Genomic DNA, 17,315 nt, shown 5'->3' with positions numbered 1-17,315 from the left:
ATAAAACATGACCCCACGTAAATGACGTTTCTCACGAACGGCGCATGCGTCGGCCGTGAACGTATCCCAGTGCGCATGCTCCTAATCACGTCGCAAATAGTCAATGCTTTGGACGTGAACGTAATTTACGCAAAGCCCTATTCGCGAACGACTTACGCAAACGACGTAAAAAATTTAAAATTCGACGCGGGAACGACGTCCATACTTAACATTGGCTATGCCTCATATAGCAGGAGTAACGTTACGCTGGAAAAAGCCTTACGCAAACGACGTAAAAAAATCCGCCAGTCGCACGTACGTTTCTGAATCGGCGTATCCAGCTCATTTGCATAATCTACGCTGAAATCGACGGCAGCGCCACTTAGCGGCCAGCGTAAATATGCACCCTAAGATACGACGGCGTAAGAGACTTACGCCAGTCGGATCTTAGCCTAATTTCGGCGTATCTTGCTTTCTGAATACAGAAAGAAGATACGCCAGCGCAGCTTTGAATTTACACGGCATATCAATAGATACGCCGGTGTAAATTCTTTCTGAATCTAGCCCTTAGTTGGTAGATCTAAAGCCTTTTGTGGGAACATTCTACAGATTACATTGGGTATGGCCATGATCTATATCCATATTGCAGATCTAATAGATATTGTTATTATCCAGGGCTTTTTTTCTCAGAAAATAGGTGCTGGAACCACAACCCCTCAAACCCCTCTCCGCACACACCCTTCAAACAGCATCAAATAGTGGATGTGGTCAAATTTCACCAACAGTAGGAGGGTCTTAAAGGGGCATTAAACACCAAGAGTGAATTGTGTACAGAGTGCAGAGTTCAGGGGCGCACTACATACATAGTGCAGAGTTTAGGGGTGTACTGCATACCGATTGCAGAGTTCAGGGGTACACTGAATACCGATTCCAGAGTTCAGGGCTACACTGCATACCGATTCCAGAGTTCAGAGGTGAACTGCATACAGAGTGCAGAGTTCAGGAATGTGCTGCACACAGAGTGAAAAGTTCAGCTTACTTCTGCATCCTCCATCCATTTCTCACTTCCATTCCCGCTCCTTACAAAAGCTCCACTGTTTTCCACATGTTTTACTTTTATTGCTGTAATAACCTGAAGTACCCAACTGACTCTCAGGGCCGGATTCCAGACAAGGCCACTGAGACCAGGCTACGCTATTATGGTTAACTTGCAAACTCTGCAAAAACCATTTGGGGTCTAAGGACATCTGCCTCAACATTACCAGTCGTCACCAAAAAAGTACTAAGGAAAGAGCAACTGTTAAGAACCGTTCGACGATCGACAGTCAGAAATTGCACGCCAACACTTCAGCTAAAACACATATCATGCGCCTTGATCAACACAAGATCCGCAGTAAAGCACCGACAGGAAATCCTCGATTTCATCGTTCAACACAACATTGACTGCCTCTTCATCACAGAAAGCTGGCTAACAGCCGACTGTAACACCATTCTAGGAGAATTGGTGCCAGAGAATTATGGCATTCTAACAGAAAACAGAGTGGGGCAAATAGGAGGAGGCCTAGCGGTGATCTACAAGGCTCACCTCTCGCTCACTAAACCAGACCTACAGAGCTCACTACCATTGATGGAAACCCTCACTCTGCAACTGCAAACAAATCCCCAGGACACCGTTCACATAGTACTCTGCTATAGACCACCTGGACCAAAAACGCACCTCCTCACATCATTGACAGAATTCATCTCCACCTATACCTTAAACATCAAACATCTCCTGCTACTTGGGGACTTCAACCTCTGGGCCAACTCCTCACAGGACTCCGTCGCTGATGCCTGCATTGGCCACTTGGAAGGTTTAGGGCTGCAGCAACTGGTATGCGGGCCCACACATGTTTCAGGTCACACGCTCAATCTTATCTTCAAACAAGATTTGGATATTAACACACTGGGAAATGAGCCCCTTCCCTGGACAGATCACCATGCAATAAAATTTAAAATCACTGCAAACGCCCTCTTAAAAAAACCAACAGACCCGTTAACAACACACTGGACAAGATCCCAGAAGAAGCTCCACTCGGAAATCTTCAAAATTACATTATGGAACAAAATAAAAACAATAGAACAACGTCAAACAGCAGCGGAAACACTCAACTCCATCAACAAGGCTCTACTACAGACAGCAGACATAGTAGCTCCGAAACGCAGAACGCTCATCCAGAAAAACAACTCCAGTTGGTTTAACAACAAGCTCACGTTGTTAAAGCAAGAGCGCAGAAGAGCGGAAGCAGCCTGAAGAAGAAGCTCAACAGAGGAAAACCACACAATTTACAAACCAATTACTAAGAAATATCACAAAGAAATCCTTAAAGCAAAAAAGATAATTTTTCTAATATTCTCGAAAAAGCCCGGAACCGCCCCCGCAAACTCTTTCATTTAGTTGCTCAGACCATGAACCCAGCCTGCCTAGAGGCTCCGAATTTTGAATCACAAGAGTTTTGCATTATCGGATTATTTCATAAAAAAATTTGAAAAAATCTGTGAAATTATTCAGCAAAAGAGAACCTCCACCGACTCCCCTTTAAATAAAAAAAAGGAATATTCACACAAATATGCCGCAATTAACTAAATTCACATTAAAGCCTATCTCCATCGACACCACCAAAAATATCATCAGCACTCTGCGAGACAGCACAGCGCCTAATGACATCATCCCCACTAAACTGTTGAAAGAATGTGCCGATATTGTGGCACCAGCTATCACGCACCTCATAAACCAATCATTCAAGGAAGGCATGGTGCCGACCCTGCTGAAACAAGGCATAATCAAACCAATTCTAAAAAAACCTACCCTTGACCCCAAAGACCCAAGCCATCGTTGACCCATAACAGGCCTAAACATTTTCTCCAAGGTAATGGAGAAAGCAGTTGTACAACAGCTACAACATCATTTAGACACCCACAAACTACTGGATCCACTTCAATCAGGTTTCTGTCCTGGTCACGGGACAGAAACAGCACTTCTCAAAATATGGGATGACGCTCTTGAAGCAGCAGACGAAGGAGAATCTTGTCTTCTGGTACTGTTGGACCTGAGTGAAGCTTTTGATACAGTAGACCACAAATTATTGCTGACATGCCTAGCTGAAGTAGCTAGAGTCGCAGACTCGGATTTACCCTGGTCCTTTTTGGAAAACCGATCTCAAAGAGTGAAACTAGGTCCTTTCACTTCTGAAAAACACACGGTGTCATGCAGAGTCCCTCAGGGATACCCCTTGTCGCCCGTACTATTCAATATCTATCTCCGCCCTCTCCTCGAAATCATCAGTAACCCGAAGTTCCTCTACCATTTCTACGTGGATGACACCCAACTCTACTTTCGCATCAGCAACAAAAAGGATCATTATCTCGGACTAGAGAAATGCCTTACTTTGATAGAAAATTGGATGACGGAGAGTTACCTTAAACTCAATGGCTCAAAAACAGAACCTCTTCTGTTCCACGCCAACCGAAAGAGACTTCCCACAACAACATGGACACCCCCACCCATTCTGGGACAAACCATTGTCCCAAGCACCAAAGTCAAAAGTCTTGGAGTCACTTTTGACTCCAATATGACAGGGGATGCACAAATAGGTTCAGTAGTCAGCGGATCCCACCATCTGCTGCGCCTGCTACATAGACTCATTCCCTTTATCCCGAAAGAAGACACAGCAGTTGTGGTGGGAACGATAATCAACTCCAGACTCGACTATGCAAACGCCCTTTACATCGGACTCCCAAAGTACCAAATCTCTCGTCTACAAGTCGTTCAAAATACAGCGGCACGACTTGTAAATGGGAAAAAAAACCTGGGAATCAATCTCGCCCTCCCTGAGATCCCTTCACTGGTTGCCAGTAAAAGACAGAATTACGTTTAAGGCACTTTGTCTGACGCATAAGTGTGTTCAAGGAAGTGCCCCAATCGCGTTCTCCGTTCCACTAACCAAAAACTACACCCAAGGCCAGATACAAGTCCAAAGGAGAACGAAGATTTGCAGTCCAAGGACCTAGACTGTGGAATGCTTTACCAACCAGCATCCGAACGGAAGTGAATCACCAGGCCTTCAGAAAAAAAATCAAAACCCATCTATTCTGAAGGAAAAATATAGTAGGGTATGGATACCAAGCGCCCTGAGGCGATTCAGTTCACATGTGTTGCGCTATATAAGTTTTTCACTCACTCACTCACTCACTCAAAAGTTTTGGTATGCCTGCCTTTACACACACACAGGGGCGGACTGACCATTGAGTCACTCGGGCACTGCCCAAGGGCCCCATGCCACTAGGGGGCCCCATCCGGGTTGCCAGGCTCAGTATGTAAAAATCTGTGTTTTTTTTAGATCTGTCCCTGATATGTCCGAAAATGACATGCTTTTAATGTGAATATCCCAAGATTTTAGCTGCCCGCCTCTGCACTACCTCCTGGCGTGGTGGCCATCTGTAAGCCAGAGGGGCCCCATACTCTTCTATTGCCCGGGGGCCCCATGAGTTGTCAGTCCGCCCCTGCACACACATGAACCTTAATGGCATCCCTGTCTTAGTCTGTAGGGTTCAATATTGAGCTGGTCCACCCTTTGCAGCTATAACAACTTCAACTCTTCTCGCTCATCCATGTCTTTATGGTCCAAATCATTTGGTGGAGGGTATACGGCAGGAAGTGGGTATTGGGTATATGACAGGAAGTGAGTAAAAATGTCCCCCAATAAAGGAAATCTCACCGGTAACAGTTGTCATTTGGTGTTCTTATGGGAAGATATCCGCTCTCCTTTTACAAAACTTTAGATTTCCACTTAATTTCTGTCCTGCTGAATAATGAGCTCTGCTAAATCAAGTCATAGGCATTAACAACAACTTGAAGGAAATTGAAATCCTTCTCTACTCTATCCAAAAATAGAAAAAAGTTTTGGCTTTAAAGTTTCACTTTAACATTAAGCTGTGCTTTGCCCATGCTGCCTGGCATGTATCCCTCTCTCCACCTCCATTGTTTGTCCTCACCAATCAATTGTTCCTCTGCCCTCTATTTGTCCACCCAAGTAAACTGAAGTACCTGGTACTCAATGGTGGGACAAAGTCATCCAGCACCCCGGGGCAAAGATGCCAAACTGCCCAGCTTTGTAACAGTTTGAAGGCGGCCCTATCCCTACAGTAAACCATTGCGACCCAGGAAGCCGGTCCCTCCTGCCCACCCCTTGTCCCAGTGTTCCATCAGAATTGGCGACCTGTCAGATTTGGTAACAGAAGTGATGTTCCGTCAGCTGCTCATGCCCACACAGCTACCAGGTTTACTAATCTTACAGAACATCTGCAGTCACAGCGGACATCTTACTACACCCAGCTACGTCTTGAATTATACAGTAATTTTAGCAATAAAGTGAGCGTATATAAATAAATATAGTATGTTGACATCCAGGGGCGGACTGACAACTCATGGGGCCCCCAGGCAATAGGAGATTATGGGGCCCCCTGGCAATAGGAGATTATGGGGCCCCCGGGAAATAGGAGATTATGGGGCCCCCGGGCAATAGGATATTATGGGGCCCCCAGGCAATAGGAGATTATTGGGCCCCCAGGCAATAGATTATGGGGCCACATAGTACAGTATACACATACAGTATACACACACACAGACACACAATATACACACACAGTATACACACACAGTATACATACACACAGAATACACATACAGACACACAGTACACACACACAGTATACATACACACACTGAGAAGGTACTGGAGAGGCGGGAAAGCTATAATCTTGGGATTTTTAGACCAAAAGGATGTCAGGAAGTGACATTTCAGGGACAGATGTAAAAAAACACAGATTTTTACATACTGTCCCTGGTTTTACTGAGGCTGGCAACCCTGATGGGGCCCCCTAGTGGCACGGTGCCCTTGGGCAGTGCCTGAGTGCCCAAATGGTCAGTCCGCCCCTGTTGACATCTGTTGCTGTTTTGATGTTACATTTTGAAAGAAACTGGACACCAGCAGTAGGAAGGTGGTGGAGGCCATGTTGGCACACCCCGCACTGCTCATCTCTAAACCTTTAGGCTTTCAAAATTAAACATGCAAACAGCATCACAGATGTCAATATACTATATTTATTTATGTACACTCACTTTATTGCTAAAATGACTGTGAAATTTAAGATATAGCTGGGTGTAGTAAGATGTCCGCTGCCTTCTTCTGACTGCAGGTGTTCTGTCAGATTAGCAAACCTGGTAGCGGTGTATGCATTCGCAGGTGACGGAACATCACTTCCGTTACCTAATCTGATGGGTCGCCGATTCTGACGGAACATCGGCCCTTGACTTCTAGGTAGAGAGGAGAATAGCACTTCTGGCAATGCAGTGCAAGCTCCTGAGCATCCAATTGTGATGCCCAAATACTGTCTGGGAAGGGGGAGGGGGTGTTCCTAGTATTGTGTAAGCTCTGATCACTTCTAGTTGAAGCCTACAAATTGTATATAGTGAAAGAAAGGGGGGGGCTAGCAATGGAGTAAACCTGTTGCTGTGCACTTTCATTGCAATCAACAGTCTACCATTATTTTTTTAATTTTATCCCCAACACTGCCTTGTTATGACCAGTAGCGTTTTTGGCAAAAACTGAGCAGCATTTGACTGGCCTGACTCATTAAAGGGGTTGTAAACCCTCCAGTTTTTTCACCTTAATGCATAGTATTAAAAAAACTTCTGGCAGTCACCGGCCCCCCAGTCCCCCTGTTTTACTTACCTTAACTCTAGAATGTCCCACGGCGAGGATGCGCTGTCTCTCTGGTCTCAGCTCTTTATTGGATAGATTGATAGCAGTGCAGCCATTGGCTTCAATGATGCGGGTGCGCCATGGACGCAAGGTAACACCCCGGGAAAGTGCTCCTCCTGTGGGGGTTATCTAACGCAGGGAGGAGCCGCGAGAGCACCAGAGGGACCCCAGAAACGACATTTGGGGCTAAGTTAGATATAGGAAGAGAAATTGGGATTTTTTAGGTTGCAGAATAAATTGAAATAGTATCAACTATAATATATAAGAATTTTACAGCACTGTGGAATGGAGTTCTCAACATGTTTCACCCATATGTCGTGCTTCTTCAGGCGATGCTGTCCAATTTGAGGAACAAGCTTTCTAGATCTCTTGAAATATTAATCAAATCACCACAGGGGGTCACAGGTGTCTATCTGCATCAGGAGAACCGTGTGCTACGGGTGACCATAGGGGGCAGTCAAGGACCAGAAAATCAAAGTTCTGCTGCGGACTCATTACCGAGAGACGAATGCTGTCTATACATGCCGATGCTTATTTTTGTCTGGCGTTTAGTGACAGTGAGTATGTCCCTGGATTCCAGCAGCCAAGTGGCGTTCGGGGCCACTCTGTGCAAAACGAGCTACACAGTGGAGGTAAGTATGACATGTTTGTTATTAAAAAAAAAATTCAAACCTTTACAATCACTTTAAACAGGGTAAAACAGTGATATTACAATAATTAATAAAAAATAATGCCATTTACCCATTGTGAACCACCGCCCTGAACTCTTGTGTCGATTTCACATTGTAGAGGAAAACCGACAGGATGAAGTAAAAAGATGCGGTCCCAAAGCAGACTCTGTACACAGCTGTGTACCCCACAAGATTATCGCAGTCTGATCCGGGCAAATGTTTGCACAGCAGAGACATCCAAGGCACCTGTATGCAATAAAACAGACATATTACAAGGGGGGCACTGAGTCATGGGCATTTATCAGACATAGCCAGCTTTCCTAAATCCAATTTATAGACAAGAATATGGTGATACAGTCAGTGTTCTAGAAAAGTAAAGTATAACTAATTGCAAAACTTATCATTTAACGTGAAAAAATAAAAAAATATGCCCTTTTTTCTCACAAATAGAGCTTTCTTTTGGTGGTATTCGATCACCTTTTTTTTTTTTTGTTTTGCGCTATAAACCAAATAAAGACTGGCAATTTAAAAACAACAATGGGCCAGATTCACCAAAGAGATACGACGGCGTATCTGCTGATACGCCGTCGTATCTCTGTTTCTATCTATGCGACTGATTCATAGAATCAGTTACGCATAGATATCCCTAAGATCCGACAGGTGTAATTGTTTTACACTGTCGGATCTTAGGATGCAGTACCGCGGCCGCCGCTGGGGGGAGTTTGCGTCGTAAACCAGCGTCGGGTATGCAAATTAGGAGTTACGGCGGATCCACGACGGATTTTCGCGTTCGATACGTCGCCGCTAGTCTAGTTTCCCGTCGTTTAGTCGTCGTTTTTGGTGCCCTAACTTTAGTCAGCAAACGTATTGCTGTCTAAAGTATGGCCGTCGTTCCCGCGTCGAAATTTAAAAAATAACGTCGTTTGCGTAAGCCGTCCGGGAATACGGAATTACGCTACGCGCGTCGCCGTTCGAAAAAATGACGTCATGGCGCGCAAAGCACGGCGGGAGTTAAGAAACGGAGCATGCGCAGTAGGTCCGGCGAGGGAGCGCGCCTAATTTAAATGGCACACGCCCATTTGAATTGGCCCGCCTTGCGCCGGAGGCCGCCGGCGTAGTTTTCATCGCAAGTGCTTTGTGAATCAGGCACTTGCGATGAAAACTTGCGGCGGTGTAACGTATCTATGATAGGTTACGCCGCCGCTAGTCTACGTGAATCTGGCCCAATATTTTTTATTTTCTGCTATAAAACATCCAATAACAAAATTAAAAAATATCTAATTTCTTCATAAATTCAGGCCAATATGTATTCTGCTACATATTTTTGGTAAACGAAATCCCAATAATCATATATTAATTGGTATCTGCAAAAGTTATAGCATCTACATATGGTGTATTTTTATTTATTTTTTACTAGTAATGGCGGCGATCGGCGACATATAGTGAGACTGCGATATTGTGGCAGAAATTCTGACACCTAACTGACACTTTTGAATTTTTTTAGGAACCAGTGACACTAAGACCCCTTTCACACTGAGGCAGTTTTCAGGCATTTTAGCACAAAAAATTGCGTCTAAAAACTGCCTCCCAGTGTGAAAGCCCCGCTGCTTTCACACTGGGGTGGTGTGCTTGTGGGACAGGAAAAAGGCCCAGCAAGCAGAATCTTTGGGGCGGTTTGGGAGCGCTCCTTCACCTCCCCTGCCCATTGGAATGAATGGGCAGCGCTTCCGAAGTGCCGCAACATGGGTGGTTGTAACAGAGGGACATTGCTCCAAAACAGGGACAGTCCCTCAAAATCAGGGACAGTTGGGAGCTATGCTCTCTGCCTAATGATCGGCAGGTGCCAGAGAACATTGAGTACCATGCACCCACCGATCGGCTTCCACCGTGTGTAATTACAGCAAAAGCGAGCTACCCATAAGTGTCGTATCATATATATATATATACGTGATCAGGCACTCAGGTGCCGCCCTGTAGCAATAAAACTGCTATAGGATGGACCTAAAGTGGTTAATTTGCAGGTATTTCCTCTCACTTCCTGTTTTGGCTATGGGACAAGAAGTGAAGGTAAATCTCCCTAGTAAGGCACAGATGGCAACAAATCTGACAGGGGCTATAACCCTCCCTTTTCTCTACTCAAAGTAAAGAAAAACGTTTTGCCTACTGTTCTACTTTAACTTTGGTCATTTGTGTACCACCAACACAATGGAATTAATTTACTAAATACAAATAGATTGTTTTCTTTGGAAGAGAATTTTCACACTGCAAGAGTATTTTCCCTAAGGCCCCTTTTAGACTGGGGCGGGAGCCGTGGTGGCGGTATAATGGCGCTAAAAATAGCAGCGCTATACCGCCGGGATTGCCGCGGGAATCAGCCGCTAGCGGTGCGGTATTAACCCCTGATAGCGGCTGATAAAGGGTTAATACCGCCCACAATGCGCCTCTATAGAGGCACATTGCAGGCAGTATTGCCGCGGTTTCCCATTGTTTTCAATGGGAAGGAGCGGTGAAGGAGCGGTATACATGCCGCTCCTCTCACCGCTCCAAAGATGCTGCTGATAGGAGATTTTTTTGTCTCCCGCCAGCGCATCGTCTCAGTGTGAAAGCCCCCTGGCTTTCACATTGAGTCTGCAGTGAAGGAATTTTTCAGGCGGGATAGCAGCGCTATTTTTAGCGCTGTACCGCCTGAAAAACTCCTCAATGGGAAAGGGGTCTTAGCTTGGTGAATGTGGTGAAGCTCTGATGAGTTCCATCATCCATTCATGTGTAATCATATGATTGTTGATTTGCAAAGTAAATTTTTACCTCATTCTCTAAGCTAAGGGAACTTTTCAATACAGCCTATTTGCCTTTAGTATATCAATCCCAATCGTTCTAGCATCCAATGACCTATGATATGAGTCAATTTTGTTACATATACCACCTGACCCACCTGTACTGTCAGCTATCAGTCAGTATACTCTCTTCTCAAAAATGTCTACTGGGACCCAAACAAATATGACCTTCCTGAAGAGTGGTTGAATCAAAACACTTTTTCTAATGATTGCCATTTACTGCTGTCACCTAAGTCATGGGGGTGTGCAACAGAACATCCCACACTCCGATTGAGTGCTTCTGTCATATACCGCTTCCTATCAGTCTGGATATAGATATCAGATATTCCAGCTGCTCTCAACACACAACGAGACGAGACTTGTTTGTGTGCTAAGCATGGAGTGTTTATTAGAACCAAGAATACAGTCTTATATACAGTTAGAGGAGGTAACCAGAAGATAAATTAACATGAGCTAATTAACTAATCATTTACCCAGACTAGGCGAGTAGACGTCATGTCTCCTCATTCACCTGCTATACAATACACATTATCATAAGTGTAAACACAGGGCATCTTCACACAATAGCAGGCTCAATTAGCACAGAGAATAGAGAGATGGCTGGAGGTAATGGCATTAGCATCTAGCAGTATGAATGAATCACTCTTACAATTAACCTGTTGAGTTCAGAATCAACAACCAGTAAATAGTTCTGGAATATATTGTGGATAATAATTACTGTACATAATAATACCATCTCAGGTAGTCCAAGATATAATTTCTCAGTCATCCTATGCCCCTAGTGGACATAGGATGATTTTAGACATATGATAGTTCGGGGATGTCCCGGGTGAGTCTGTCACAGGGTGGATCTACTAAAGGTAAATAGACTGTCCACTTTGCAAGAGAAGTTGCACTTTGCAAGAGAATGTTCCTCAGAGTTTAGTCAATGAAGTCAAACTCAGTTCCATCATCCAATCATGTGCAAGCAAAAAAAATGTCCTTTCAAGTGTATTGAAGTCCCGAGCCCCTTTTGGTCTAATGAGAACCTCCAGAGTCATACTTCATATTCCCATCGCACACTTTCCTGGATGAGCTCTTGGATTTGGGTGCTGTAGCAACAACCAGCTGGATACTAAAACAAGTTACAGTAAAGATATTTGCCAGCACACCATGGAACAATGTAAATAGCGTCCAAACGGATGATTTATTGCATGATCACAACACAAAGAAAGTTCAACGTTTCGGAGCCACGCAGGGCCCCTTCATCAGGCATGTGATAAATGTGGGGTTACAGTGTGCAAAATTTAAAGAGCCATCAACCAATCAAAAAGCCATAAAAAGAAAAAATACAAGAGAACCAAGCTCCTCCCAGAGTCAGGGACAGCTGACATTCTTTTATGTAGAGTGGGTTACAAGGCATAGTGGGTGTAATGCAAGGTAGATTCATGGGCACCAGACACTTCTTGAATACAAAGCAGTGGCGGCTGGTGCTCAAAATATTTGGGGGGGCGCAAAACGCAGCCACTGTTACATGCCATCAAACGCAGCCACTGTGCCATCAATTTGCACCACTGTGCCATGCCATCAAATGCAGCCACTGTGCCATCAATTTGCACCACTGTGCCATGCCATCAAATGCAGCCACTGTGCCATCAATTCGCACCACTGTGCCATGCCATTAAACGCAGTCACTGTGCCATGCCATCAAATGCAGTCACTGTGCCATCAATTTGCACCACTGTGCCATGCCATTAAACGCAGTCACTGTGCCATGCCATCAAATGCAGTCACTGTGCCATCAATTTGCACCACTGTGCCATGCCATTAAACGCAGTCACTGTGCCATCCATTGTCACCACTGTGCCATGCCATTAAACGCAGCCACTGTGCCATACATTGTCACCACTGTGCCATGCCATTAAACGCAGCCACTGTGCCATCCTTTGTCACCACTGTGCCATACATTATCACCACTGTGCCATACATTGTCACCACTGTGCCATGCCATTAAACGCAGCCACTGTGCCATCCATTGTCACCACTGTGCCATGCCATTAAACGCAGCCACTGTGCCATACATTGTCACCACTGTGCCATACATTGTCACCACTGTGCCCTTTAATGGTCGCCGCTGTGCCAATTGTCCCCACTGTGCCCTGTAAATTGCTTTCTTCCCCCTCCGCCCGGCACTTACCTTTACTGGAGTCAGGCATCCACGTCCCACGATGTCTTCTCCCGCCCTTGATGACTGACAGGCGTCTCAGCCAATCAGGTTACTGGTAGCCAGAACCGGCCAACCTGATTGGCTGAGGCGCCTGTCATCTTATTCAAGGGGCGTACAGTCTGTGCGCTCCGAGAATAAGCTTCCGGGACCCGAGGGCTGTATTGGGAAAGCCTATCAGAGCCGTTGGCTTTGATAGACATTTCCCTACAGCCAACCAGCTGGCGTTATTCAGATGGCCGGACATTGAGCGCCGACCATCTGAATAAAAGCGGCAGCGGCGAAAATAACATAGATTCGTGCAATGCATGAATCTATGTTATTTCACTCAGTGGCGGTGAGAACCAGAGGGGGCGGCGCTCCAGCGCCCTCTATGGACGAACCGCCACTGATACAAAGAGATTTATTTTCTCTTGAACAGAACTGTGGGAGAGAAGGTTAGTGCCAGGACACCCTGTAGTAGTTGCAATGGTAATTGGCAGACTCCGAGACTTCTATAGGTGGACAGCCCTGCAGGGAAAGGCATCCAGCAAGACAGCAGATCTGCATGTGTAGGATCGCTGTCTCCTATGGCACCAATCTTGTAACAGTATCTAACACAGCTAAACTGAGCTCCCAGTCTCTCTCACTAGACTTGCTGATCCACTGCCACAGGATCTCCGGAGTTCTTCCAACCTTCTTACTCAGTATCTTCCTCAAGCCTCATCCCTGCTGGGTCCCTAGCTTGGCATTCAAGATACTCCTCAAGCGTCACCCCACTGGCCTGATCAGTCCTTGGCTTGGCACACAAGACTGCTCTGCAAGCGTCACCTCCGCTGGCTGGGTCCCTGACTTGACGCCTGCTGAAGTTTCCCAATTCTTCACCATTGCTGGTTGGTGAGAATAATGCTCCGGTACTTGCTTCAGCTATTTACTGTGGTCCCTGGTAATAAGGTGGAATGGTCCCTTAGTGGTGACAGCTTTCCCTCTACCTCCGACCACGACAGGTTTTTCCGGCTGGTAGAACCGTCACTTCTGGTTGGACTGCAAGCTGCAGTCCCAACCCTGCACTGCTCTCTTGCTTCTGGATAGGCCCTAAGACAAGCTAGCAGACAGATGTTCCCGGGATAGGCCTCAGGCTCTGGCCTAGCAGCCCGGGGCAGCACAACACATGTCCACCCAGACAGTCGTCCAGGTGGCACAGAACCCCAATGACCTGACTCCACCCAAATAAATAGGCTCTCCTATTCATTGGCTGAGATACCCCATCTATTCCTAATCTGTCCTTGCAATGCCCTTGCCTTTATCTAATGCCACCAGATACCCGGCCACCTAGTGACAGAAGAGAGAAGTGCAGCAATTCCAGAATTAGGGTGGAATCAATTGATCTCCTATCAATTGGCCAAGGCAACTATACCTGGCAAGTAAATTTACTAGCAACCCTGCCTAAACATCAGGGTGCTACACAAGTGATGGAGTATTCTTTACAAAGTGAAATTTCACCATATTCACTAAGCTCTGGGGAAAATTGCCTTGAAACGTGAACAGCCTATTTGCCTTTAGCAAACCAACTCCAATAATATTTCCACAGTGCAGTCCGCCACATACATCCTGATCCCAGATGTTTAGCACCTACAGCTAAGAGTACACTTCCAACACTTGTACCAGCCCACTATACACCAAATGAATATTATATGGTATCTAGACCATTGGGAATAATTGCTGTTACTTACATGTTCCTTGACAGTTTCTGACACTTTTTTGGAAAGCATGAGGCAGCAGACAGTGGAGGCCAGAATGTGGAAGAATGTGTACATGAGCCTGGTACCAGTGGACACTTTAATGCTGGGGCAGCAGGCGCAGCAAAACGAACACGGAGAAGGTCCACAGCAACAAAATATCTAAAAGTCAGAACAATTTAGTTTAATATTGTAAACACACACCTACATAATGAAAAAAAAAATTATCAATTTAATTAGGACACAACTACAAGTAGAATTTCTTTCTAATAAAAAAAAATCAACTCTAATATCTGTAGAGCCTGCAATAACCTGTTCCCATTAGCATACGATTTTTTAACCACTTCAATACTGGACACTTTTACTCCCTTCCTACCCAGGCCAATTTTCAGCTTTCAGTGCTGTCACACTTTGAATGACAATCGCGCAGTCATTCAACACTGTACCCAAACTAAATTTGTATCATTTTTTTTTCACACAAGTAGAGATTCTTTAAGTGGTATTTAATCCCTGTTGTTTTTTTGTTTTTTGTTTTGCTAAATAAACAAAAAAAGACACACAAAGGCGTTTTAGGTCAAACTTATTCTGCTACATTTCTTTGGTGTAAAGCCAAATCAGTGTATATTATTTAGTCCCCCAAATTATCCTTTTTTGGAAAGTAGACAGTCCAAGGTATTTAGTAAGAGACGTGAGTTTTTTGAAATTATAACTTTTTGTCACAATTTTTTAGAAAATTAAGAAATGAAAACACATTTTTTTTTCACAATATTTTTCAATTTTGTACATACTGCCACCATTGTAGTACAGTGTCATCATATAACTGGCGTGGCAGTGATCAGGGACACTGACTGGTGGCAGTATGTAAAAGAAAAAAAAATTCAATTCTACAAAATATTTTTTTTGTTAAAAAAAAAAATTATAACTTTTTTTATTACATTAAGTGACCAGAGCAAGGGTTACCCTAGTGACACTGTACTACTCTGGGGAGGCGATCAGGATTTGTGCGGCCAATCACAGAGCTTATCACAATATTATCCAATGTAAGGCATGAATCAAAGCATTTCATTATGTACAATTGCCATGTGATCTGCTGTGATTGGCCACAGCGATCACATGGTACCAGCAGCAGGCCTGTACAGTGATCTGTCATCGACCGTGTCCGGTGGACACAGCAGGCGACAGATCGTGCTGGAGTGCGGCCTGTGGCCCGTATGATGTCCTCCCAGGATAATAGGGCTTCAGCCCAGCTGTCATGTTACAATAAGCGGTAAGGGGTTAAAGTAGAACTATAGGCAAAACATTGTTTTTTCCATTTTAGGTAGAGTAATGGAGGGTCATGACCCCTGTGAGTTTATTGTTTGCCATCTGTGCCCCATTTAGGGAGATTTCCCTTCACTTCCTGTCCCATAGCCAAAACAGGAAGTGAGAGGAAATCCCTGCAAACTAAGGGAATCCCTTGGGGACCTCCAGATCACCAGAAATCACCTTGTTGAACAATTCCACCTCTATTGCTTTTCCAGGGACATCCCAAAATGTGGGATTTTTTTTACAATCACTTTCAATAATAATGGCAAACGAGACACATAGAAAGGGTGAATCGAGGGGCACAGGTAGCAATAAAAACCGATAAGTGTTCTAATCCCTCTCCACTGTATCCAAAATAAAAAAGTTAAGTTTTGCCTTTAGTTATACTTTAAATATGATATCCTTGATGTCCAAGGACCACGGCTCTGGAATGCTCTACCCATCACCATCCGCTTAGAGGAAAACCATCGGGCATTTAGGAAAAAACTAAAGACCCACCTCTTCTGAAAGACCGGTACAACGCTGGATTCCAAGCGCCTTGAGGCGATTAAGTTTGCATTTGCTGCGCTATACAAGTCACTCACTCACTCACTCATAAAAAAGTTTTGACCCAGTTACGCATAACTTTAAATGGGTCATGATGCTCAAGGCCGGTAAAATGGGCTGCTCATCATGTGGTACTGTACTGCACAGCGCTGACGTCATTGGGATCCCGTCCTATTGGCAATAAGGCCCACCTACCCTGCCACCACGTATATGTATATTGCTGTCATAATCCAGATGATGTTATTAGCTCACATATACCTGATACGAGGCTGAATTTATAAAGTCGGTGCATAGCTTGTTTCTTCTCAAGGCTTTGCGGACAGCAGTTTCATTCATTAGCCTCATAACTACAAATGAATGGTGAAGGGCTCTTTACAGTGTTATGCTACTCAGATGAAAACATCTTCTGGTTCCTGGTGGGATGTCTACCTGTAGCAATAAAACAACCCTTATCTGTAAAAACATATGTGCCATGGTATGGATAAAAATGCATCTAAAAATATAAATTTTGTCAAATAACATACCCAGAATCATTAACAGCAATTGGCAATAGATACTACTTTGAATTCTTCAGACTAAAGTACAAATATAAATACTGCATTGTAAAACATAGTCTAAAGTAATACTGACAGTGAGTCTTTCCAGTACTGAAGGACTCTGCAGTACTTACCCCCTATCACTTCAGGAGTCCAAATAAGGCCCGTCTTAAAGAATCCACTACGAACGATTCCATCCTCTTTCTACCGGCATTTTCTTGCTTCTATGTATATGGAAAATTGTTTTTTTCACCTCAAGCAGCCATCTCATGTAGGGAACATGCAATGCTATAAGAGATAAGCCTCCGACTTACACTTGCCACTCAGTGTCAGAGTCTTACCATCTGCACAGGAGGGGGAAGGCTGTGGAAGGCTCAGTACATTAAATAGGATTTATCCAAAGCCAGTTACTTACATTTCAAGCCAACCGTACCCACAACACGGCAATCTTAATGTTGAAGCCATAGCACAAGTCGTATAATAAAATATGTGCAAGCAAGGGCTTGTTCACATCTCCAATACTGGCAAAATGCATGGCCTTATAAATAAATATAGGGTGTTTTTTCAGGACCTGTTCATGTTCTACATTACAGTGCATTGCAAGAAGTTCTACATGTTGGATTGTGGTATGCTGGCCTGAATTTTAGCATTCAAGTTAATTGGTTCCTATTAAAATGCACTGAAAAGTCAACTTTACATTCATTATTGAATGCATTACGA

The 17,315-nt window shown here is 44.5% G+C and overlaps 1 protein-coding gene across 1 annotated transcript in view; it reads right to left on the bottom strand.

Annotated features, from left to right (window-relative positions):
* The window catches only part of SERINC4 (serine incorporator 4), a 98,586-nt gene extending 81,654 nt beyond the window's left edge, over positions 1–16,932 (bottom strand). Inside the window, exons 1-4 of the mRNA XM_040342491.1 lie at positions 16,730–16,932; positions 16,318–16,488; positions 14,203–14,370; positions 7,524–7,699 (exon numbers count right to left, since the gene is read on the bottom strand). Of these exons, the coding sequence (XP_040198425.1) occupies positions 7,524–7,699; positions 14,203–14,370; positions 16,318–16,404 (431 nt within the window). The 5' untranslated portion in view covers positions 16,405–16,488; positions 16,730–16,932. The remainder of the gene's footprint in view (positions 1–7,523; positions 7,700–14,202; positions 14,371–16,317; positions 16,489–16,729) is intronic.
* Between the last annotated feature and the right edge of the window lie 383 nt (positions 16,933–17,315).

The sequence above is a fragment of the Rana temporaria genome, chromosome 3 (genome assembly GCF_905171775.1).
Source record: "Rana temporaria chromosome 3, aRanTem1.1, whole genome shotgun sequence".
Taxonomy (NCBI): domain Eukaryota; kingdom Metazoa; phylum Chordata; class Amphibia; order Anura; family Ranidae; genus Rana; species Rana temporaria.
The sequence above is the reverse complement of the archived record's forward strand: the minus strand, read 5'-3'. Positions and strand labels throughout refer to the sequence as shown.